The sequence below is a fragment of the Beta vulgaris genome, chromosome 5 (assembly GCF_026745355.1).
Source record: "Beta vulgaris subsp. vulgaris cultivar EL10 chromosome 5, EL10.2, whole genome shotgun sequence".
Taxonomy (NCBI): domain Eukaryota; kingdom Viridiplantae; phylum Streptophyta; class Magnoliopsida; order Caryophyllales; family Amaranthaceae; genus Beta; species Beta vulgaris.
The window spans coordinates 457,729-484,446 of NC_079206.1; the positions used below are offsets into that span (position 1 = coordinate 457,729).

Below are 26,718 nucleotides of genomic sequence, written 5' to 3' on the forward strand. Positions count from 1 at the left end.
GGCCTGTCTTCTCGTCTCGTGGCTAGAGATGGCCACTGGTACGGGCTGCGCGAGATGGTCCGTAGGTTCTAGTGGATCTGGTTGAGATTTCACAGTCCAGGATGGGATCGTGAAATTTACAGTTTGGGTGGACTGGTCTACGGGCTGAAAAATCTTAACATGCACCGTTTGTTACCGGTTTTTACGGTTCGAGAAACGGTTCTTACATAAAATCTTTAATATTAATTAAAATATATACAATTATTAATAGTAATGAATAATTTCATTACTTTTGAATTTGATTGAATTATAATATATGCAATTTGATTAAAATATATACAAATTTGATTAATATATACACAATGTGGTTGAATAATTACTTGGGCTGGGCCGGTTCATGGTTTGGTTAGACTGCTTTCGTAGACCGGACTGGGTGGTTTTAGTAGAGGACTTTCTTGGGTCGGACTCAAAAAATCTAGCCCACGATCCACCCATCAATTTCACAGTTCGAATTGGGCTAGATCGGGCTTTTCGCGGGCTCAGCCCCCACGGCGCAAGAGGCGGACTGTTGGTCATCTCTACTCGTGGCCATATGGCCCATATTACTTTACTCTCATTCGTAGTCTTAAATTTTGAAATCTTTTTTAAGGTAAGATGAAGGGGATCGCTTGAGCAAATAAGAAGAATCGGAGAATTTCTCAAATGAGTTCCATGAGGTTTGATTCCTAAATTTCAGAAATATGAGAAAGAAAGCGATATCACTACGCGACCACCTCAGCCTCAAAGATGTTGAATGTTAATGTACAAATCTATTTTTTAAATCTGGTTAATGCATGCAATTCGTCATGTTTCATCCGTCTTTCAAGCATTAGTTGATATGGTTTCATTTTATTTGTGGATGTTATAAACTAGGAAGCACTTAATTGGGTTCAAATCAACTACTTGAAGAGAAGTTATTTGTTGCATTTTATATTGAAATTCATAAAGATTTTAATAGTTATTTATATGGTACAAGGATTTGAGAGAATTAGGAAAGGTAGAAATGAAAAAATAATGGGAAAGGACAACACACTAAAATCCTAATGTTAAAACATAATACAAAAGGGAATACGGCAAAAGGGAATATGGCAATATCGAAAGACACTACGGACTTAATTGGCTTGAGCTTTAATATGAAGACCTACTAAGTAAAAAAATTCAAATTCAGAGAAAAGTCCTAAAACATTTAAGGAAGGAATTTTTTTAGAAAAAACAAAACTTTGCTGCATATAGTATGCCTATTGACATTATTTAATCTATAAAGAACAAGTTAAACATACTTAAATATTAATGATCTAATTCAGGCTAGCTAGTAGGACTTGTCTTACTTTCTTTATCATATTAGGTGCATCATATCATGACTTAATGTTTCTATGTATGACTTGGCTAATTAAGTTTTTTTTACAATTTTTTAGGGTTGACTTGTTTAAGAGCTTAAGCAATCTTATTTTATTTTTGGTGAAAAGCTATTGTGTGGCCCCCTGGCCGGAACTTTTTTCTTGAATTTATCTAATATTGTCTAATTTGACAAGGAAATATAAACTGGATTATTAAGTATTCAAAAACTAGAGTTGTGGCACCTAGTTTTACATTCGGTGATCATCTAGTTTTGCAATTTGCATAGCACATGGTTTAGTAAAGTGCTGTTTATATGCGCACTTAATTTACTAAGCCAACACCACCCAAAATAACGAACATTCCTAGGTTAGGTACGGTATATACTATGTTCTGTTTTTGAAAGTTTCACCTTTGCTAAATCTAGTGTGGAAATTCATGTTTCAAGGATGGGAGAACACGCATTCCTTCGAGTGATTTTTTGCCTACTGATTAATGACTTCTACGGCGATATGACTAAATTTGAAGATCAATCTGACCACCAAATAAATTTGAGAAATTTATTCAACAACTTACTTGCGTGCATGCATGCGCAATAATTACTTTGTTCAAGAATTTGTTTGGCAAATTACAATGGAATTTATGTATTATTATGTTGTAGTGTTTGAGAATGGTTGTATTAGTTTGGTGATGGCTGGTGTGGTTTGGTGTTGTAGTAGTGTATCAGTATAGTTAACAATGAGAAGTGAGAGTGAAGATCTTGTCGGGGTGGGAGAGGGTAAGGGTAGCTTACGATTAGCACGAGCTACAAATTAAGTAAAAGTTCCATTGCAAATCAATCTCTTATGGCATGATCGCCATTGAGGCATTATATATAGGACTAGCTTTTAACCCGTGCAAAAATGCACGGGAAGTTTATTTTTTGAGATAATTGCGTACATCAAATGTAATATCTGTAAATATTGTTGCAACATATTTTGAAACACTTAAAGTTCGCATGCAATATAAATCATAAAAATCTGAGGTAAAAAAAATACATGTCAACAAAGTGGATGAAAATAAAAATTAATTATTGAGTAACATTAATAATAAGAGTATTTAACCAACATTCTGAAATACTTCTTTGTACACTACGTTCGTGGTAACATTTGATGTTCCACGTTCTTTATCAACTATTAAAATTTTCAAACTCTTCTTGCTAGTAACTCTTGATACGGCCACATAAAATTGTCTGTAGCTGAAAACAGACCGAGGAAGTATAGGCCAACATGCGAAAGTGATTGTCCTTGACTTTTATTGATTGTCATTAAGCACACAACCAAAGGGAATTGTCTCCGTTGGAACTTGATGGGAAATTTTGTTGAGTCTGACAAAGTCAGCGTCATTCGTGGAATGAAGACCTTATTGCCCAAATTACTACCAGATACCACAATAGCCTCTATAATGCGATCGCCTAAGTGCTTAACGACCAATCTTGTGCCATTACATAGCCCAGAACTTTGATCAATATTCCATAGGAGCATCACTGGTGCTCCAACCTTCAGTCGTATACTATGGTTTGGTAATCCTCCGCATTTAATTGTATTTAGGAACTCTGTTGAATACATCTCATGAATTCCAAAATTTCCTTCCTCCACTGAAATTGCATCTGAACTCAAGTAAGTTCATTCTTCACCTGGCAATTGAGATAACACGTGATTGTTAACCGTCTCAGCAATTTCATTGGTTGGAGCAAGAATAGCTCTTTATTGAAAATAACTTGGTTCCCAAATGTGATCCGATATGTCAGGATATGTGCTTTCTACTATTGTCGCAATAGGGTCATGTCCCCCATCTACAAACATTTCATGGGGTATTTCAATATCGGTCTCACCATCATTTGGCCCTCCAACTTAGCCATCTCCAACATTGAGTATCCATTATGAAAATTCTCCAATTTCATCAACATTTTAATTACTTGAACCTGTTGTAAGGCGCATGTTCTTTGTCAGCCTAAGTACTCGGCAAAAGTCCCATAAGTAAGAACTATTTATTGCTGAGAAGACAATGTCTTGTCTGCTTCCTTTAGGCACCACGGGTAATATTTTTCTTAAATCACCAGCAAAAACTACAACCTTGCACCAAAGGTGATATCTTGATTTGCAGGATTCACAAACTGCATAACATCCTTTAAACTCCTATCTAGAGCTTCAAAGCAGTATTTATGCATCATGGGAGCTTCATCCCATATGATTAACTTTGTCTTCATAAGGAGTCTGGTTAATTCCGAGCCTGGCTTAATGCCAACACATGTTGAGTTCTCAGCAACATTTAACGGGAGTCCAAACCTAGAATGAGTAGTTCTTCCTCGCGCGCAGAAGCAATAAAGAAGCTATTCCGCTTGATGCGACTGGCAAAATGGTATCTCCTTTACGCCTTAATGAGGCACACAACAATCTCCAAAGATACGTCTTACCTGTTCCTCCGTATCCATATACAAAGAACACCCCTCCTTTTCCTCGTGATACAGCTGACATAATTTCATTGTAAATTCCACGTTGCTCAGTTGTTAATCCTTGAAACAGTCGCTGGAACTCCTCTTCTAACTTCCCTCGGTCATAGGAAAGCTCGTCCATTATCATTTTGTTTTGCCCGTCTTCATATAAGATCATTAGGATATGGCATTTCGCTGAATTTACGTAATGTGCTGCCATTGCTTTGTAGCTTAGCTTCAATGTCTGCTAGCGCAAAGTTTTGCATTTTTTTTCCACATCATCAAACTTTACAATCATATTTACTCAGATATTATATCTATTTTTTATAATAGTGACTTTTTTTATAAATAACATGAATTAGCATAGATCCATACGATTTTACTGTGGGCCAAGTCCATATAATTTTTTTACACATTTGAATATCTGAAGTGGTAAGTTCTTTCCTTTAGTGAAAAAGAGTGAAATGGAAGCTAGTAAAATAGTGTTTATTTAAAGATTAACTTTGATCGTAAAAGTTATATTTTCTTATATTTGGACACAATCAAAATGCTTCAAATTTTGTATTCTCCATAAATGAGCATACCACTTTACTATAATGATGCTTCAAACAATTTGGCCCTTGGTTATAAAATAATGCTCTAAGTCCACTATGTGTTCTAACTTAATAAAAAATATCATACAATCTCTCTTATTACAACTACATACATCATCTTCTCCATAAATTGATTCTAAATCTCTCTCTACATACAATCTCTATCTTATTACAACCCACGCCTAGATGATTCTAAAACTTATTAGAACCAAAACTATCTTATTACCGATTATTGCATACAACTTATCTACGTTTTTTTAGCAAATCTCTCTTAGCTACATTTTTTTTATACTTTAAACCTACAAATTATCCATCAAAATTATACTCCAAGTCATCGATTTTTGCATCAACAACAAATATAAAACTCATGCATGTGGGTTTCATGAAGAAATTAAGCCTTTGATCTCCATGTTCTTTGCATTTGAAGCATGGTTACTATAATTCCTTGATACAACCAAGGTGTAGAATCATTCGATCTACAAAGTGAAGAAGATTTAAAGACCGCATGCAAAACCGCAAATATATGGAGTTGGATTTTTTTTTGAGGGGAATATATGGAGTTGGATTGATATGGAGTTTGAAGAAATTTTCTAAATGGGTCAATATAGATTAAAATTATTTGGTAAGTTCATTTAAAAAAAATTTGATTTTGACTAATTATGATGAAATTGAACTGATTTTATGTTTCCATGTATATGTTATATATTATATATATATATATATATATATATATATATATATATATATATATATATATATATATATATATAAATTATATATATATATATATATAAAATTATATATATATATATATATAATTATAATACTAAAATGAGTCATATACTCTCTCCGTTTCCTAAAGATCTTCCCACTTACTGTTCCTACAGATACCAAGGAAAATCAAGTTGTGTGGGGCATGGTGTGAGTAAAGTAGGAGAGAGAAAGGGGTTAAGATAAATAAACAAATAAAAGGGGTTAAAGTAGGAGAGAGAAAGGGAGTAAAATTGAATTAATAATGTAATGGTGGACCATATGATAGTGACATACATGAGGGGGTAAATAGAGAAATTTGTTTTGCCAAATATGGAATAAAGCAAAAGAGGGAAGATCTTTTGGAAACACCCTTAAACGGAAAGAGGGAAGATCTTTAGGAAATGGAGGGAGTAATTCTTAAAATTGATAATAGTGAGTGAGAAAAATCAATAATATAAGCTAAGGTTGGAATGAAATAGTCAATATGCCAATGTATTGAAAATTTTGTAATTTATTACAGTTAGTGAGTGAGAAATTTATTGAAAAAATTAAGATTCTAAGTTTTAACAGTTAGTGAAAATTAATTCAATATATTAGTAGTATAACTGTCAATTAGGAATTTAAAAATTACCCATCAAATAAAAAAAATTAGAATTAAGATTATTGAAATAAGGATGATTTCTACCGGTGAGTGACACAATAATTTTAAAGTTAGTAAAAAATAAATAGACAATATAAGTTTGTTCCATTGTAAAATATTTAGGGTTTTATGAATTTAAATTTTTTGTAGTAAACTTCATCTTTTTTGCTTTTGTTTACGGTAACGCCATTTTATTTTTGTGCTAACATGGTAGTTTTATTTTTTTTATTTGAGATTCATTTGAATTTTTTTAATTTTTCGTGTAAAGAAAGAAGTGGAAGAAAATCAGTTTATATTAGGGTGTGATTACATGAACATCTTATATAATAACATTTATTTTTTTGATAAGTTACATAAATGGTAATGTAAAATGGTAAGTTTTATCAATATTAATATTGTTTACTATTAGTTAGCAACTGTGGCGTAAATAATATGATTGTAAAGCAATTCCATTTGTTGAGTTAAACTTACCAAATTTATAAGATTGTAATTGATCCATTGTACACGTGGCACTAAAAGAATAAGAATAAGTATAGTGATGACATGTGGCAAAATGAGCATTAACTTGACACATAAGCCAATTGAACCTTGTTTTATATATATATATAGATTCTAGAGAATGCGAGGTGTGTGGTTGCATTGCTAAGATGAATACGAGCTTTGATTGGCGTCTGATTATTGGAGTTTTTTTGGAGACTTCAACAATAAGTTGGTACCAAATCAGAGTTAACAGGGGATGGGCAAGTAATAGTATTAGAATATTATACATTTATGTGGTGATTCTTGTATATTAGGCATATATCTGTTGGAATTTTGTAAACACTAACGTAGAAGAATATAAGTGTTAGACTAAATACTAGATTACATCTCATTAATGGAAATAAAACAACACACATCAGAATGTTGCAATTAAGATCAAGACCACTACCCCCAAGATGTATTATGTAAGGCCCAACATTTGTGTTATACAGCCCTGGGACTCATGTGTCGTAAGAATTGGTCCTACGAGAATATCCTTCAAATTCTGCAAGCCAGTCACATGTGCTTTTCATTCCCAACTCTAATTGGAATTTGAGCTCCTGATCAGTGCTCAGAAATGGAGATCAACTGTTGCTTCACATTCAAGATTTTGCATGTCTGGCTTGCAGAATTTGAAAGATGTGAAGTACTTCCTCCGTTTCTTTTTACTCGCTACACTTTCCATTATGGGTAGTTTCACATTACTTGCTACACTTCTTTTTTGGACAATAAAGTCTCTCTCTCTCCTCCCACATGGATCCCTTTTCTTTTTACTCTCTACCTCTCTCTTCTCCAAAAATTACCTAGAAGTCCGTGAAGTGAGAAGTGTAGCGAGTAAAAAGAAACGGAGGAAGTAGTATTTATTATACGCAGCCCTGAACGGTAGAGAATGTTCTGAGTGAATGGGTTAAGTTTATGAGAGGGAAAAAATATAAAGAGTTTATATTATATTGAATGATGTGTGTTCAATAATGAACTATGAGTACAATATATAAGAGTATAAAAGGAGTCCTATTAAGAAACTATCTTTAAGAGATATATTATTCTTAATATTAATTAGATAAGTACTTATTAGTTTCTAATCTCTATTATATAAGCCAAGGGAGGAGGTGTGGTGTCATCTTTTGAAGTGACTAAAATACCCTTAATGATCTAATTAATGGAATGAAAAAAATTACAAAAGCAACTCATTTAAAAATTCTCATTCCAACTTGCCATTTAAAACATGTTTAAAATGGTATATGCATCAAATACTTCAATCAAAAATTAAATGGACAAAATATTTGTACCTTATAAAAAAGATGACATACATAACGTGCACATGAAAAGTCTGAACATTCACTACCTTTGAGACTCTTTAATTCAGTTAAAACAACTCATTATTTTTGTTCTTTCTGTTCAATATTCATTCACAAAAAATTAATGTTAACAATCACTCACAACCTTTTTATTTTTTTACATTTGTAACACCCCCACGACTCCTCCTTTTATAAACTAGGAGAAATTGCGGGAGTTGTTATGCCACGCATGATAATACGTAAGGCTAATCAGATAATACAGCGGAAGTCTTTTAAAATCAACTGAAAATACTTTAATACAACGGAAATAAGAAAGTATGTAAATGAATTACAAACTCCGAGACTATCCCATACTAGTCCCATCTTCAAAAGTCAAACCTTGTCCCCATTGGTCAAGTAAAGTCAAATATAAAATTCAAGATAGCTTAAATAAGAAAGTACTCGTGTACTAAAACTCCCATCCAGATGCTTATGATTTCCATGCACATCAAGAACTTGTACCTGCAACTTCTTCTCTAAACTCTGCTCACCAAATGGATCATCACAGGGTCGTTGAGGAAAAACAACAACCAAAGAAAACAAGAAACACATACATCAGCAACGCTGAGTACATAACACAACTTAACTAATGCGAATAATAATGCATGCAATCCTCAATCACTTCGGCTTGCTCTTCTTATGACTCTACATGCGACAAGCATATCACGAATTACTAAATACTTTCTTTTATTATTATTTGGCAATGAACGGGCACCGTCCTCCTCTTGGAGTCATACGGGCTACTATTATTGTGTAAGAGATCCCACACCTCTTACTAAAGTTCCATGAACTTTAAATAACTTGACTCGAGAATTTTAAGCTTGTTAGTAATGAAAGAGGGTGAGAGTGAGCCTCTAGACTCAACATCTCAGAGATAAAGAATACGAGTGACACCTAGTCCACTCAAAGATCTTGATAATTGGAATTCCATAAACTTGCTTGATAAAATAAAAGCATTAACATCGTCATGCTAAGCTATATGCAGGAGTATAGTTTCACACTAATCCCCCCTTATGTTCAATACTCATGGGGATCCATCCCAAGAGTTTTATTGCCAAAGCCCATTATGTGAGACACATCACAATAATACATCTAGCAACAAATCAATTTCTTATCTTTCTTTAACAAGTGAATGCAACAAACACCATAATTAACTCAATTCTAAATTCTTTGAGACCTTGCTCATCTTATTACTTTAATGACTCCATGAGTCCTTTTTCTTACTTTCTTAAGGATCCATGATCCAATCAATTGAGTCATTGCTCAATGATTCAACTACTTGTGAGTCCTTGCTCAATAACTTTAACTTGTGAGACCTTGCTCAATAACTTGAAACTTGTGAGACCTTGCTCAACAAATATAATTCTCATGAGACCTTGCTCAATAAATATAAACTTCTAATGAGACCATGCTTAATAAAATATAAAACTTCTAATGAGACCATGCTCAATAAAATATAAAACTTCTAATGAGACCATGCTCAATAAATATATAACCTCAAATGAGACCATGCTCAATAAAATATTCATAGGCAAGCCATAACTTCAAGAGTAACTTTAATAACTTTAATCATGCTCAAAGGCAATAATCATCAATCACTACTTTTCAAATATAGGAATAACTCAAAGTTCCATTCCTAATCTCCTTTCTAAGTTCTCAACATATACTCAAACAATTTCAAGGCATAAGCCTCTCCTTACTCCTCATGCTCAATAAAATATTTATATTTGAAACTACTAAAGTCAAGGTCAAAGTGTATGTACCTTGATTACACAAAAATCAACAGTCAAAAGTTTGACTGGCTTTAATTATTCTTGAAACCTACCAACAATAAAGTACTATCAATTAGTACTTCCAACAACAATTCAAAGCTACTAATAAATAAAAATCAGCATTTTAAATAAATAATAAAGCTGATTTTTCTTAAAAGGCTTTAAAAACTATTTTAAAGTCATAACTTGAAAACCTTTACTAGTAGGCAAAACCCACTACAAACTAATACTTAAAACTTCATAAAACTACTAATTTACTTAATAAATTACTGCTGTAAATTAATAAAATAATAAAAACAATTTCTTTTTTTTTTTTACAAGTGGTTCAAAAACAACACAAATCTCAAAACAACTCAACCGACGCCACCACAAGCACCACCCGCACCACCATGACGCGACAGTGGCAGCGGGCTCGTGCCCAGTCGCCGGTCACCTACTGCTGGCCGGCAGTGGCCGCTTCTCCGACGGAGCTCGCCGGCGAACCACCACCGTGGTGGCCGGAATTCGCCAACAAAGAGAGGGGCGAGAAGAGAGAGAAAAATATGGAAGAAACCCCAAAAATTTCAGAAAAATCATTACCTCTTTGCTTCCCTTTGATAATTGCAAGATCTTCCTATAAATTTCAAAAACAAAACTAGATTAGAAGCTAGAATTATTGAAGAGGATTACTTGAAAAACTTACTTGAGGAAGAACAAAGGTTTGAGAGGAAAAACCACTTACTCCTTTTTGAGAAAGGTGGCTAGTGAAGAAGATGGAAAATGATGGGAAACTTTAGGTTTTCCCTTTTTATAGTGGTAGTCAATTTGGGTAAAAGACCAAAATGCCCTTACTCATCAAATTGCCAAAATACATTTGATGATAAATTTCCAAAATAATCTTCCTACTAATATTAATAAAATACTTTCTTGAAAATACTAAAATACTTCTTTGTGGAATACTCAAATACTCTTTTGGTAAAATGACCAAAATACCCTTCTGCTCTTAAATACTGAAATTAAATAGCTTTAATAATTAAAAATGATTAAAACTATTTAATTTAATATCTTAAAAATATGGGGGATTACAGTCTACCCCCCTTAAAAGAAGTTTCGTCCCGAAACTTAAACAAAACCTCCTCTTTATTAAACTTTCAACTTTGAAATTTATTAGCATTACGCCATAATTATTCTTTCTTAAGAAGTAGCCAAATAATACGCTACTAAGTAAACAAGTAGCCAAATAATACGCTACTGAATAAAAAGTAGCCAAATAATACGCTACTGAATAAAACAAGTAGCCAAATAATACGCTACTGAATAAAACAAGTAGCCAAATAATACGCTACTGAATAAAACTTTTGCCTTGAATATTCAAACTATGAAATGTTTACTTTGCTTACTTGAAAGTTTTTCCTTGAAAACTCTAAAAATAGTGCACAAATGCAACAAATTCTTACTAATTTCTAGCAAAATGCGCGCACGCACTCTACCCCCCTTAAAGGAGTTACGTCCCGGAACTCAACTCACCTAGTCGAAGAGCTCAGGATACTTCTTTCTCATCTCGTCTTCAGCCTCCCAGGTAGCCTCTTCGGTACGCTGGTTAGACCACAAAACCTTGAGTATCTTTATATCTTTATTTCTTGTACTCCTCACCTTAGAGTCCAAGATCTTTACTGGTCTCTCTTCAAAAGAAAGCGTCTCATCCACTTCTATAATCTCGGGATCTAATACGTGAGACTTATCGGGCACATATCTCTTTAGTTGGGATACATGGAACACATTATGCACCTTTCCCAAGTTATTTGGCAAATCTAAACGATAAGCCAATCTTCCAATTCTTTCAATGATGTCATACGGACCTATAAACTTCGGGCTAAGCTTTCCTTTTTGCCCAAAACGCATCACCCCTTTCATAGGTGACACCTTTAGTAAGACTTTCTCGCCTACTTGATATTCGCTATCTCTTCTATTCTGATCTGCATAGGCCTTTTGACGATCCTGGGCCGCCCTCATCTTCTCACGAATATATCTCACTTGATTTACGTATCTTCAATCATTTGCGGTCCCAAAGTAACCGTCTCGCTAATATCGTTCCAGCACAATGGACTGACATTTTCGACCTATAAAGCTTCAAAAGGAGCCATCTTAATGCTAGAATGGTAGCTATTTATGTATGAGAATTCTATTAAAGCCAACATCTCCTCCCAAGTCTTAGGGTAATCTAAGGCACACACCCTCAACATATCCTCGAGAGTCTGAATGGTTCTTTCTGATTGACCATCAGTTGCTGGATGAAAAGCTGTACTCTTAAGCACATCGGTCCCAAAAGCTTTCTGTAATGCTTCCCAAAAATGAGATAAGAATCTTGAATCTCTATCAGACACAATAGTGGAAGGAACTCCATGATGCCTCACCACTTGGTCCACATATACTTTACCACACTGTTCCATCGACCAATTGTCCTTCATTGGAACAAATTTTGCTACCTTAGTTAGTCTATCTACATCACCCACACTTTGGTGAATCCTTTCGCTGTCTTAGGAAGACCTACAACGAAATCCATTGCTATGTCATCCCATTTCCACTCAGGCACTGGTAACGGTTGAATCGTCCTTGAGGTCTCTTGTGTTCGCTCTTCACCTTCTGCAAGTCAAACACCTAGCAACAAATTCAGCACTTCTCTCTTCATATTGTTCCACCAGAACATTAGCTTCAAGTCCTTATATAATTTATCCCCTCCAGGGTGGATAGAATAAGTCGTGTTGTGCCCTTCTTTCATCACTTTTTCTTTCAACTCGGTGCAACTTGACGGATGCACCATCTTCCATTGAATCGGACACTTCCATCATCATGGATACTAAACTCCTTTGTCTTTTTCTCCTCGATAGCTTCTTTATCTTCTCCATTTCCTCATTCCCTTCTTGAGCCTTTAAAATTTCTTCATTCAATTCGACTGGATTGAAATGGCATTTAAGCATGCTTCCACTCCACTACTTCCAACAACTTCAATGTTGAGCTTCCTAAACTCGTCACACAACTTCTCTGGAAGTACCAAAGTACTTAAACTATGGCTAGACTTACGACTTAACGCGTCGGCAACGACGTTTGCCTTTCCTTCATGGTATAAGATCTCAAGTCATAGTCATTCACCAACTCTAACCATCTTCTCTGTCTCATATTCAAATCCTTTGAGTATACAAATACTTCAGACTCTTGTGATCTGTATACAACTTCACCTTCACTCCATATAAGTAGTGTCGCCAAATCTTCAAAGCAAACACTATTGCGGCTAATTCTAGATCATGGGTTGGGTAATTCACTTCGTACGGTTTCAATTGCCTAGAAGCGTAGGCTATAACCTTTCGATTTTGCATCAACACACACCCTAAACCATTTTTCGAAGCGTCACTATATACCTCCAACTCAGCATTCTCCTCTGGTAACGTCAAAATTGGAGCCGTAGTTAACAACTCCTTAAGCTTCTTAAAGGCTTTATCACACTCCTCGGTCCATATGAACTTCGTATCCTTCTTCATAAGACTAGTCATTGGTTTAGCTACCCTCGAAATATCCTTCACAAAACGTCTATAGTAGCCAGCTAGACCCAAGAAACTCCTTATATCAGTAACATTCCTAGGTGTAGACCATTCGCTCACTGCGGTTATCTTCGACGGATCTATGGAAATTCCCTTCTTTGACACAATGTGGCCAAGAAATGCCACTTCTTCCATCCAAAATTCACACTTCGAGAACTTTGCGTAAAGCTGATTCTCCCTAAGTGTAGACAATACTGACCTCAAGTGCTCTTCATGCTCCTCCTTGTTCCTTGAGTAGATAAGGATATCATCGATGAATACGACTACAAATTTGTCCAAATACTCTCGAAATACTCTATTCATAAGCTCCATAAACATCGCTGGTGCATTGGTTAAACCAAATGGCATCACGGTGAACTCATAGTGACCATACCTCGTCCTAAAGGCAGTCTTTGGTATGTCCTTCTCCCAATCTGCAGTTGGTGATACCCTGACCTCAAGTCTATCTTTGAAAATATTCCAGCTCCTCTTAATTGATCGAATAGGTCATCAATCCTCGGTAACGGATACTTATTCTTAATAGTCACCTATTGAGATCTCTATAATCAATACATAGCCTCAAGCTTCCATCCTTTTTCTTCACGAACAAAACAGGTGCTCCCCATGGGGAATAACTAGGTCTAATGTACCCTTTCTCGAGTAATTCCTCTAGTTGCTTGTTGAGCTCCTTCATCTCTGCTGGAGCCATTCTATAGGGTGCTTTTGATATAGGGGCAGTTCCAGGAACTAAGTCTATGGTGAATTCTAACTCCCTTGAGGTGGCATTCCCGGTATATCTTCCGAAAATACGTCTGGAAACTCATTCACCACCTTCACATGCTCTATCTTAAGCTTCTCTTCTTCCAACCTCTGCACATTACACAAGAATAACGGAGCTCCCTTCTGCACTTGCTTTACCAAACTTAGGGCTGAAATGATCTTAATTCTACCTTCTTGTGGTTTAGTCTTGAAAGTCACCTTTTTCCCATTCTTATTCCTCAATCTCACTTTTTGTTCTCCACAAAGAATCTCGGCTTTATACTCCTTAAGCCAATCCATCCCTAAAATAATCTCCAAGTCTTCCAATGGAAACTCTATGAGGTTGGTTTCAAAGTCTACATCCCCAATTCTCAAATGAGACCATGCTCAATAAAATATTCATAGGCAAGCCATAACTTCAAGAGTAACTTTAATAACTTTAATCATGCTCAAAGGCAATAATCATCAATCACATACTTTTCAAATATAGGAATAACTTAAAAGTTTCATTCCTAATCTCCTTTCTAAGTTCTCAACATATACTCAAACAATTTCAAGGCATAAGCCTCTCCTTACTCCTCATGCTCAATAAAATATGTATATCCTTTGAAACTACTAAAGTCAAGGTCAAAGTGTATGTACCTTGATTACACAAAAATCAACAGTCAAAAGTTTGACTGACTTTAATTATTTTTGAAACCTACCAACAATAAAGTACTATCAATTAGTACTTCCAACAACAATTCAAAGCTACTAATAAATAAAAATCAGCATTCTTAAATAAATAATAAAGCTGATTTTTCCTTAAAAAGGCTTTAAAAACTATTTTAAAGTCATAACTTGAAAACCTTTACTAGTAGGCAAAACCCACTACAAACTAATACTTAAAACTTCATAAAAACTACTAATTTACTTAATAAATTACTGCTGTAAATTAATAAAATAATAATAACAATTTCTTTTTTTTTTTACAAGTGGTTCAAAAAAACCACAAATCTCAAAACTAACTCAACCGACGCCACCACAAGCACCACCCGCACCACCACTGACGCGACAGTGGCAGCGGCGCTCGTGCCCAGTCGCCGGTCACCTACTGCTGGCCGGCAGTGGCCGCTTCTCCCGACGGAGCTCGCCGGCGAACCACCACCGTGGTGGCCGGAATTCGCCAACAAAGAGAGGGGCGAGAAGAGAGAGAAAAATATGGAAGAAACCCCAAAAATTTCAGAAAAATCATTACCTCTTTGCTTCCCTTTGATAATTGCAAGATCTTCCTATAAATTTCAAAAACAAAACTAGATTAGAAGCTAGAATTATTGAAGAGGATTACTTGAAAAACTTACTTGAGGAAGAACAAAGGTTTGAGAGGAAAAACCCACTTACTCCTTTTTGAGAAATGGTGGCTAGTGAAGAAGATGGAAAATGATGGGAAACTTTAGGTTTTCCCTTTTTATAGTGGTAGTCAATTTGGGTAAAAGACCAAAATGCCCTTACTCATCAAATTGCCAAAATACATTTGATGATAAATTTCCAAAATAATCTTCCTACTAATATTAATAAAATACTTTCTTGAAAATACTAAAATACTTCTTTGTGGAATACTCAAATACTCTTTTGGTAAAATGACCAAAATACCCTTCTACTCTTAAATACTGAAATTAAATAGCTTTAATAATTAAAAATGATTAAAACTATTTAATTTAATATCTTAAAAATATGGGGGATTACAACATTAGCGAATTAATATATCTAAATTCATCTAACTGTTGAATTTTTCACACTTAAGTTTAATCATAAATAAAGTACGAATGGAGTATCTAATAGAATAACAAATTTCGAAATTAACGCACGCATCACGTGCATATGAAGTAGAACTATAAGTACAATATATATAGGAAATATAGTAGCATAACTTCTGATAAACATGCATACACTACTCTACACCAGGGGTAATAATTTCGTCCGGATCCAACCCTAATTTGCTCCAAGTTGACTCCGACAAAATAATAATCCGAATTCAACACGATTTAAAAAGTCGAACTTTTAGTTGGAGGAGGGTTAGAGTTGGATTGTCCCATAAAATAATACGACATATGAATCCGACTCCGATTTTAAGCTAATTAATTCCTTTTTTATTTATATTAATTAATCTATTATATATGTACTCCATAATTTGACTCCGACTTTGAGACATTTGTATTATACTATATAACCTTTCCATATGATTACTAAAAAATACAGTAATGATTAAAATTATTTGTATTATACAAGTTTTTTCTATTTAAAAAAGAAGAAATTGATTTTTCTATTAATTATTTTTTAACAATCCCAACTTTTGAGGGTAGCTTATCAAAATAATCCAAACTTTTATTTTTCTTGCCATCACCAACCCGTTTTAGGCATATTATATGCAAGAAAAATAAGAGCTCGAATTACTTTGAGAAGTTATCCCCTAAAATTGGGATTATTCCTAAATCTTCAAAAGGTGGGATTAAATTCAATGAACTGAACCACGCAAATGTTGTAACAGCCCAAATGTCGTACATTATTAGAATCAATTTGTCCTTAAAAAAAAAGAAAAAAAAAAGATGTATCAGGTCATAATCGGAGTCAGATGTTAGGACTTTAAGTCAGATTGGACTCGAATAAAATCCAACTTCTTATAAAATCGAAGTTAAATTATGCATAATCTGATCCAAGTCTAACACGTTACCATCCCTACTCTACCCTTCCCCCCAAAAGAGTTTTTCAAAATCAATTTCAAAGAGAACATTCATGTAATTCTCCAAGAACTTTGAAAATTGGACTTCCATATTCCAATATAGAAAGGTCATAAATTTTGCTTGGGCGACAAATCATCACTATACAAGCGCGTAGCATTTTTCCATCTTTAACCTTTAGACAATTGGACCATTCTCAAGACAAAAAGGTACCAAAACCTCCAATTAAAAACTAGTCCACTTTCAACTTTCCTACCTATAAAAACTCCTCTCTCCCAATTCCCATATCATCCCCCCAAAATCAAACACAAAAATCCCAAAAATCTACCAAATATGGCAATGCCAAAAACCCCATCAACCACCTCACTAGCTGATCTAGACATAGCTAGTGCCTTCTTCGCACCCATCCAACAAGCAGCTCCACCTTCCCCAACCAAACGCCACATCAAAATCTCCATCATTGGCACTGGCAATGTTGGTATGGCCATTGCTCAAACCCTCTTAACCCAAGACTTAGCCGACGAACTCGCACTCGTCGACGCTCTCCCTGACAAACTACGCGGCGAGATGCTCGACCTCCAACACGCTGCTGCTTTCCTCCCACGCACCAAGATCGTCGCATCCACTGATTACGCCGTTACTGCATCGTCCGATCTTTGTATTGTCACTGCTGGAGCTCGTCAGAATCCTGGCGAATCTCGACTTAATCTTCTACAAAGGAATGTTAGCTTGTTTAAGAAGATCATTCCTCCTTTGGTTAAATATTCTCCTGATTGTATTTTAATGGTTGTTTCTAATCCTGTTGATGTTTTGACTTATGTTGCTTGGAAGTTGTCTGGTTTCCCTTCTAATCGGGTTATTGGGTCTGGTACTAATCTTGACTCATCTAGATTTCGGTTCTTGATCGCTGATCATCTCGATGTTAATGCACAGGATGTTCAGGTAATTAATTAATGTTCTTCTTTTCTCTTCATTTTGATTTCTTAACCATCTAATTTGCTACATCTATCATTAGTTATTTCTAATTCACTTTCTATTAATGTGGAGTATTAACTATTAATATCACCAATTTGAGTGGCATTAGTTTAGATTTATATGACAAATTCACTATCAATACTTTTTTTTGGTCACTTTAACTAACCTTCTTATATGCATATACTTTGTTTGTTCGATTTTGAATGAAACATAGGAGATTGGCACTAGGGAGAGGGAGAGGGAGAGGGAGAGACAGAGAGAAATAAAAAGAGGGACGCATATAACAAGAGAGAGTGAAATACAAGTAAATATCAAATAAAGTCATGTTTTATTAACTTTGAGACGACTTAAAATGATAGGTGTTTCATTTATATTAAAATGAGGGAAGTATTATATTCCATGTGAATAAGCTAAAACACATTATCTTTGTAGTTGGTAATATGGTTTAGATTGCACATCTTAAGTCGTTATTCATGCCAAATTTAGTCCATACTTCCTATTTTTAGTGTGAAGTACTACATATCTACATCTCGTATCTTATTTGTATTAGGTATAGATAGGACCAATCTTGTCTTCACGCCATTAATTATAAATTTATAACCATGATAAGCAAAATTGCAAGATAAAGAAGATTTGGGCCACTAGTAATACATAGAGGATCAGACGCGTGTAACTCGCACGTGTGTCGTGTACTAAAGTAAAAATGAGCGACAAAGAGCATATTTAATCATACAAGATCCGAACTTTACTTCCCATCTCTATCGGTTTGCAAAAAGTATAGTAACTTGTGTATGTTTTATTGTGGCATAACCCAATTTACTTAGAACTTTTATTTATTTAATCAAATCACTAATCATTCGGGGTTATAAGAGATTTGGCTTATTATTCATCTAACGTACGTAATAGTTGTATATATTGGAAGTTTAATTGCCTGATGAAATATAGTGATTTACTAAACTTCTTCAAGCGGTTACCACGAATCTTATCTTAAAGACTTTAAAGTGAACTGATTTATCATCATTCATCCAACATAAAGTATATGGGTATAATTTACAAATGTATATGGGGATCGAAAAGATAAGTCACTAATCCCACAAAATAATGTTGTAAAAAGTTTCATATAGAGATAAACAAGTATTACCTCAGCAATTTTGCATTGACATTATCACCACTCAGTACCAAGTAGTACTTGGTCGGGTGATTTGGTTTGTGTCTCAAGGTGTGTATCTCACAACCTTGAGGTTGTGAGATCAAATCCCATTAAAGGCCTTTTGGAGGTGGAGATTTCCCCTTACCACTCCCCTACTCCCAACTGCAAACCTAAGCTGGTTAACCTGTGCGAGGTTCTGATTCGATTAGGACGCCTTCTCCTTACCTTATATATAAAAAAACTATCCCAATGTCACTTATCTAATGAATTGTAATTGTAAATGCAACATAGAAGATTTATCTTTTCTTTCTCAATTATACTATTTTTGCCTACTTTAAATCATACACCATTTTTTTCCCTTGTCCAATTACATGTCAAAAAATTATGGAAGATCAATCCTATTCAATTATGTGGTCAAGAACAATTTACATGCATGTTTGTTACTTCCTCTATCCCCCTTGATCACGTATGCGTGCGAAAAATCATGTGAACAGGCATACATAATAGGAGAACATGGGGACAGCTCGGTGGCACTATGGTCAAGCATAAGCGTAGGAGGGGTACCAATTCTAAGCTTCTTAGAGAGGCGCCAAATCATATACGAGAAAGAAACCTTAGAGAAAATCCACAAGGAAGTGATCAACTGTGCCTATGAAGTGATCAAACTCAAGGGCTACACCTCTTGGGCTGTGGGTTACTCGGTTGCGAACTTGGCTTGGTCGATCCTCCGAGATCAACGACGTATTCATCCGATCTCTGTGTTGGCGAAGGGTTTCCATGACATCAATGATGGAGAAGTGTTCTTGAGCTTGCCTGCGCAGATTGGGAGAGGTGGTGTGCTAGGTGTTATAAATGTGCCTATTAGTGATGAAGAAGCTGAACATCTTAGGAGAAGTGCTAAAACTATTCTTGAACTACAAGAGCAGCTTGGTGTTTGATTAAGGAGTCGGGCTAAGTATTAGATTGGTGAGTTTGGTGTGAGCAAAAGTAAACAAGACTAACAAAATGAGATGGATGGAAGGGACTATTAGTTTTTGTAATTTAATTTGATTTGTTTTCCACTTGTTTGATTTCAACAATGAGTTTGAATTTTAGTTTATTATAAATTTCTATTTTGAGAGGTTAACCAATTTAGGTTAACATAGTCTATGCAAATATATAGGAGGCGTGCGAAAGAAAGCTTATGTGCCACGTGGCACTCTTCTTAAGTTTCTAATGCAAATGTTTTATGTCTATGTGTACTTCTCACTTTTTAAAAAGATGTGTAAGTACAAGGTATCGAACATATAACCCTTGAAATGAAAATTAAGAGTTTAACCATCAATACACTAAAGATAAAAATTTAGTAGAAAAGTATATATGAATTAATCATAACACCATTAAGGGGGATACAAAATCCTAGCCTCTCCTCTCCCCTCTCTCCTAAAAAACCCTAATCATTTTCTTCTAGTTTGGAGCTACCATCATCCTTTCGATGGTGGTAAGCCCTTAATTCTTCTTTTTTCTTCTAGTTTTCATTATTTTTGTTATTAATAATCTTTCATTCTCTCTCTTTCTAAGAGTTTTCTACCCAATTTTTGAGTTCTTTTAAGATATCATTACATTTATTATTATACTCGTATAAGGTACAAGAATAAAACATTACAAGTTTATAAAATACATAGGAAACCTTATATGAGCAGTATGTGATAGTCTAGTGGTGTTGGCATCACCTATGATCTCAGAGATCATGGGATCGAGTCTTATCCCACACAAAAAGGGATCCCCAATTTCACCCTATACAATATATATTACTCATTCACCGAACAACGAGAGCCTCCATAACAAACAATAACTCAATAGTTTAGTGTTCATATGTTTTTTTTGTTTATTGTTTATCCCTATTTCTTTTTAATTCGTACTTTAATTAATGCAAATTTTATCAATTTAAAAAGAAAATCATTAATATACCTCTAACTAATGAAGACACTTAACTTTTAACAAATCCAACTTCCTCTAGATTGGTGTTGGCTTGTTGCAAAATCAACTTTGATGTACTTAAGTGTTTGGTAGATTTTGATACACAAGAATTTTTAGAAAAAAAAAAAACAGTAAGAAGTTCTTTTTGAGGCTAATAAAGCATGATAATAGAAAGACAATTATATAAGATGAAAATTAAGTAACTATATCGGTTTTTTTCATCGATATATCTTTATGCTATTTCATTGATGTTAGTAGTAACTATTTCTTAGGTCGATTCACTCCTCACTTACACCCAATCAATTCAAGAGCCTTCAATAGGGTGATAGACGAATAGTGTTTGCTTGAATGGCTACATGTGAGTTTGTCTCATATCAAAAATAGAAGGAGAGGATGATTTAATATTAATTTTAAGATTCACTCCCTAGTGCCAATTAATCTATACAAATATATTAAAAGACGTGCGAAAATAAGAAACTGATTTAATATAAGGTTTGGACCCAAGACATCAAATACATATACTAAAGTTTTAACCACTAGGCTAGGTTGTATTTAGTGTTATTATCATAAAGTAATATAATTAATAAATCAAATTTTTTCTTACAGCACAGCCCAGGCCTAATAACTAGTTTAGGTTACAACCTTGTCACACTTTGTATGTGCAGTTTCTCCCGTCTCCTCTAGCGAAATCATGTATTTGTAGGCCCATTGACCATTTAACAATTTTGATACTAGTATCAGATAGTCCTGCAGAGTATTTATAATCAAACAAGATCTCATATGACCATGTTTTTCCTAAAATGTAAATCACCAAAAAAAATCAAAATACAAAATGTATATACTTCATAAACAGTATATAATTGATGCAATTATTTCTAAAAGGAAGAAAGTATAACATTAGGCCCAATAGACTACATCATGCCAAGAGACGATAGCCACTTTCGCTCTAGTCTACGACTCAACAATCAAACATCAAATAAATCAAATCACTAGCTAACTCATCAGCCTAAAGACACAGAGAGCGCAAAAAGAACACAAAAGAAATCAAATGGCAGGAAGACTGAGTAAAGTAGCTTCATCTATGCTGGGCGGAAACGGCGTCGTTTCCCGGTCCGTCGGAAACTCCCTTCGTCAACGCGCCGGTATGGGCCTTCCCGTCGGCAAACACATCGTCCCCGACAAATCGGTTTCTCTCTCCTCATTTTTCTTATAAATCTAATCTTTCATTTCAATCTTAACCTCAATTTTTTTAAAATTTTATTTTCTCACAATTAATTTCATCTTTGCATAATTGCATTAGCTTTCAGTGAACGATGAGCTTACATGGGATAACGGTACTTCATTTCCCGAGCCTTGCATCGATCGCATCGCCGACACTGTCGGAAAGGTTATTATTATTATTACTACCTCCGTTTCATATTATTTGCAACGATTACTATTAGACATTTTTTACTCACACTCTACGTCAAATCGTTGCAAATAATATGAAAGCGGAGGTAGTATTGTTATTGATTCTACTTTTTTAAAATTAATTTTCTAGGGTTGATTTTGAAAAATTGGAGTTTTGGAAATTTCAGTATGAAGCATTAGCTTGGTTGTGTGGAGGATTGGGGTTTTTCGCTACACTTGGATTAGCCGCTGTTTGGAATGATAAGGCCTCGAAATACCCCTTTGTAAGTTTTATTCTACAATTATCTGATTTCTTATTGCTAGGGTTTGCTATAAAATTCTCAATTTAACTTGTATTGTGGAAATCAAATTCTTGTCAACTTTGATCATCTAGGATTTAATTACTTTATGCTCTTAGAGATTGAAGCATTTTTTCTGAATGCTGAGGTTTGATTGTAATGCAATTGATTTGCATATGCTTACATTATATGACATTATTGGTCTTGTTAGACTGATGAATGTTTTCGCTATTCTTCTCGTAGCATTGGGATTGGGTGTTTGTTAATGGCAGGTTAAGTTATGGTTGCGTTCATTTTTCTTTTTTAGGTACAATTGGGTATGAATATGATACTCAATTTGCTCTTTTCTTTGTGAGACCAAGAAAGAATTTTGAATTTACACTTGGGATTGAGATAGAGATGTTGTTAATTGTCAATTTGCAAATAAAAGTTGGAAGATTGTAGAGAGTGAAAAATTGAGTGTGTAGAAAAAGCTTGATGAGATAGAGAGAATTGATGGAAATGCAAGTGCGGAAAAGAAGTACATCCTTCCTTTTGAGAACCAAGATGGACATTTTGGATTCAGTTTGGGGATAGTGAGAGTACTGATATTTACTCAAAAAACATTCATTCATGCTTTTCTCAGCCCCTAGCCTTCACTATATACACAAGTATATATGACTTATTATGCTTGGATTAAAATTTATGCCTTTACTCGAGGTTGGGGTGTATAGATTTTATCATGTTTTTAATCCTGGTCCTGAAGAGGGCCGATCTGTGCCCTACAACTGTGGTCATTACTTCATATGGACTAGCTGTTAGCTTGGACTCCAAGAACTCTGTAATTTGGGTCCTAGACGATGAAATATGCTGACAGGAGGAACATATCTACTTGTTCTATCATCTATAGATAATTACTTGAATCATGAGACTGTTTTCGAATCAGTAATGAAGTTTATCAGGATGGGGAAACTTTTGACAGAACAGGATACATAAACATCTTTGGCTACCTAGTTTTGTGAGTAATCCATTTGTTCACTGGCCTACCTTGCACCAGTGCACATGGTCCACTAGACCGTACTTTTGCGGTTGGGGCAGTGGTAGTGGTGGTGAGAAAATTTGGTTAACTGTTAAGGCGCTTTTAAAGTTTGCCATGAAGTCTGTAATTTGATCTTTAAGGCATCCATGAAACTTGACCGACTCTGTCCCAGACATGGTTGGATTGGGTAAGATTATAGTCTTTATATAGGTCAATTTTTTTTAATGTCCGTGTGTCTGTTCCTATTCAGCACCGTGACCAACTTTTGACAGAACAGGATACATAAACATCTTTGGCTACCTAGTTTTGCGAGTAATCCATTTGTTCACTGGCCTACCTTGCACCAGTGCACATGGTCCACTAGACCGTACTTTTGCGGTTGGGGAAGTGGTAGTGGTGGTGAGAAAATTTGGTTAACTGTTAAGGCGCTTTTAGAGTTTGCCATGAAGTCTGTAATTTGATCTTTAAGGCATCCATGAAACTTGACGACTCTGTCCCAGACATGGTTGGATTGGGTAAGATTATAGTCTTTATATAGGTCAATTTTTTTTAATGTCCGTGTGTCTGTTCCTATTCAGCACTGTGACCAACTTTTGACAGAACAGGATACATAAACATCTTTGGCTACCTAGATTTGCGAGTAATCCATTTGTTCACTGGCCTACCTTGCATCAGTGCACATGGTCCACTAGACCGTACTTTTGCGGTTGGGGAAGTGGTAGTGGTGGTGAGAAAATTTGGTTAACTGTTAAGGCGCTTTTAGAGTTTGCCATGAAGTCTGTAATTTGATCTTTAAGGCATCCATGAAACTTGACCGACTCTGTCCCAGACATGGTTGGATTGGGTAAGATTATAGTCTTTATATAGGTCAATTTTTTTTAATGTCTGTGTGTCTGTTCCTATTCAGCACCATGACCAACGTACATAGCAGCATGAGTAATAGATATCTGTCCTAGTATTCTTTCTGTCCGAGCTGCATTATGTCTGCTTTTGCTTGTGTGCTGGGCTTCATGTTTCTACATGCTGGGAAACTGTCTTATCTTGTATTCAACTAACACATATCTTACTTTTCTATTGCTCTCCCCCACCTGCTTGGCTGCCAAGGCACTTTAGTTTTGTAGTCTAAGCTTGCTGAAACATGCTTCTTTAGTTCGACAACGAGAAACTCTATGACCTTTTGGAGGGTGAAGATATTACTTTTTTGTAATTTCTGAATACAACTAGAAGTTGCTCAAGGTCTTAATTATATAAAGGAGATGAAATATTACCTGAATTAAAGTGCATTATTATGCTTTTAAACAAGTTAAGGTGAACAAAGCAGCTTGAGTTTGAGGGCGTTCAATATTTTGTGCAATGAAGTTTTGCTAATCTTTGATGCTACTTCTGCACTGTCATGTGCTTCTAGGAAAAAACCTTTTTTTCATTGCGCTACTTGCTGCTTGTATCATGCTAATGCTTGATACTTCCTCCATGTTATAATATAGTTGCAACATTTTTGACTTTTCCATTATTCATGTATGTACTTTGACTGCGAATTTGTGACTAATTCATAATACAAACTTTAGCATGTAGGATTTTATTGGGTTTATCTGAATATATATTTGTAAGATTTCAATTATTTATACTATTCACAAATAGATAACTAGAGATATTAATAGTCAAAGTTGTGTATTGGCAAGCGTAAAAGTCAAAATGTTGCAACTATAATAAAATGGAGGAAGTATATTTAGTTTATTGATGGTTTATTTTTTATTTTTTTGGGTATATTTCTAGCTGATGGCTCATTGTTAATCGCTTTGTGTTGACCAGGCACCAAAGGTTTATCCATATGACAATTTAAGGGTAGAGCTCGGAGGAGAACCCTAGATATGTCTGCTCCAACCAATGTATTACAAATGTTATCCGGCTCGGTCATCCATTTACAATTCATTTCTTTTTATATCTGTGGGATAGTTACAATAAAGGTTTAACTTCCCTGTTGGTTTTATCTCCAAGATAAATATGGCTATGCTTGGCAACTTTCCTGATGATATGATACTGTTTTCTTTTGCTCAGTGGCATATAATAACTGCCCCATTCTTGCTTAATCTGTAGCTGCTTCAACATGCCATATCAATTCCAACGATTAGGCAAGCAAATGATGTATGAAGCTTAATTTGGATAGTTGAGTATACATATGATGAAATGATGCAGTTATACAAGGTTTAGTAATGTCGCCTATTAAGGTAATAAGCAACGGACTGATCACAGAAACCCTGAAAAATCCCTTGATATATTGATCACATAAGTAGTTTTCAGAGAGGTTCCATAACTACCTTTCCCATTGGTTGGGCTGGCACACTCTGGCCCAAGCTGGTAAGCGAGGCTCGATTGTGGACCGTGGCTGCTCATGGACATTGTTTTACATTTTGGGCTGAGCTTGGCATAAGCATGGCGACTCAGTCCTCAGTCCCCTTCTTGGTGGCCTATTCATTTCCAAACAAAAAAAAAGTGAAAAATTTGAAGGGTTTTAGGCTATTCTTATGCCTATTACTGTGAAATATCAGCACAAGGTAATTTTTTTGTTGATCTATACTAGACTTGGTCCATGATCTAATTGCCCTATCTTAAGGAAACAAGAGAGGTGTGAATCAAGTAAACTCAACTTGATGTTGAGAAATAAGAGAGAATAAGAACAAGAGAGAGAAAGAATTTTATTGTGGTAGAAATGTTCTCATTAACTATTACAGAAGAAGAAGGAAACTATTTATAGTTGTGGTTGTTATAAACCAACTAACAGAATAACAGAATAACAAACCACTTATTTATTTATTTACATAATAGTCTTCACATCCCCCCTTCAAGCTGGACTTGGAGAGCATTGAACAAGGCCAAGCTTGGAAGCAAGAACATGATGTTGAGGACCTGGCAGTGGTTTTGTAAGAATATCAGCAAGTTGAGAAGAGCTGTTGACATGAACAGTTTGAAGAAATCCAGCTTCCACTTGTTCTCGAACATAGTGGCAATCCCTCTTCAAGTGCTTTGTTCTCTCATGGAACACTGGGTTCTGTGCAATGTGCTCAGCAGCTTGGTTATCACAGTACATATAAATAGGTAGAGCAACAGGAACTTGCAAATCTTGTAAAAGACCTTCAACCCACACAATCTCAGAAGCTGTGCTGGACATACTTCTATACTCTGCTTCAGCAGAAGACTTACTAACAGTTCTTTGTTTTTTAGTTTTCCATGAAACTAAATGAGTTCCTAAGAAAATGCAATAGGCACTGAGAGACCTACTACTGAATAAACAAGAACTCCAGTCAGCATCACTATATGCAGTGAGAGAAAGATCACAAGAAGAAGAATAAAACAAACCCATGTTGATAGTGTTCTTCAGATATCTAACAACATACATAGCTGCCTGGAGATGTGGCTTTCTTGGACAGCTCAAAAACTGACTAAGGTGCTGAGTTGCATAA

General features: G+C 35.1%; 2 protein-coding genes and 1 long non-coding RNA gene across 3 annotated transcripts; 2 read left to right on the forward strand and 1 right to left on the reverse strand.

Annotated features, from left to right (window-relative positions):
* Nucleotides 1–7,754: 7,754 nt before the first annotated feature.
* Nucleotides 7,755–10,175, reverse strand: LOC130591519 (uncharacterized). The gene is made up of 4 exons (XR_008969277.1): nt 10,162–10,175; nt 10,020–10,053; nt 9,432–9,489; nt 7,755–8,151 (listed from the first exon to the last, which is right to left on the reverse strand). It is a non-coding gene; the product is annotated as an uncharacterized LOC130591519 (long non-coding RNA).
* A 6,513-nt stretch (nt 10,176–16,688) lies between these two features.
* Nucleotides 16,689–19,721, forward strand: LOC104907820 (L-lactate dehydrogenase B). Its single transcript, XM_010696815.4, has 2 exons — nt 16,689–17,412; nt 19,090–19,721. Exons 1-2 carry the CDS (start codon nt 16,804–16,806, stop codon nt 19,531–19,533), a joined length of 1,053 nt encoding a protein of 350 aa, XP_010695117.1. The 5' UTR covers nt 16,689–16,803; the 3' UTR covers nt 19,534–19,721.
* Nucleotides 19,722–21,512: 1,791 nt separating this feature from the next.
* On the forward strand, nt 21,513–25,347 carry LOC104907819 (NADH dehydrogenase [ubiquinone] 1 beta subcomplex subunit 8, mitochondrial). Its single transcript, XM_048645273.2, has 4 exons — nt 21,513–21,740; nt 21,855–21,941; nt 22,132–22,227; nt 25,070–25,347. Exons 1-4 carry the CDS (start codon nt 21,603–21,605, stop codon nt 25,124–25,126), a joined length of 378 nt encoding a protein of 125 aa, XP_048501230.1. The 5' UTR covers nt 21,513–21,602; the 3' UTR covers nt 25,127–25,347.
* Nucleotides 25,348–26,718: the final 1,371 nt, after the last annotated feature.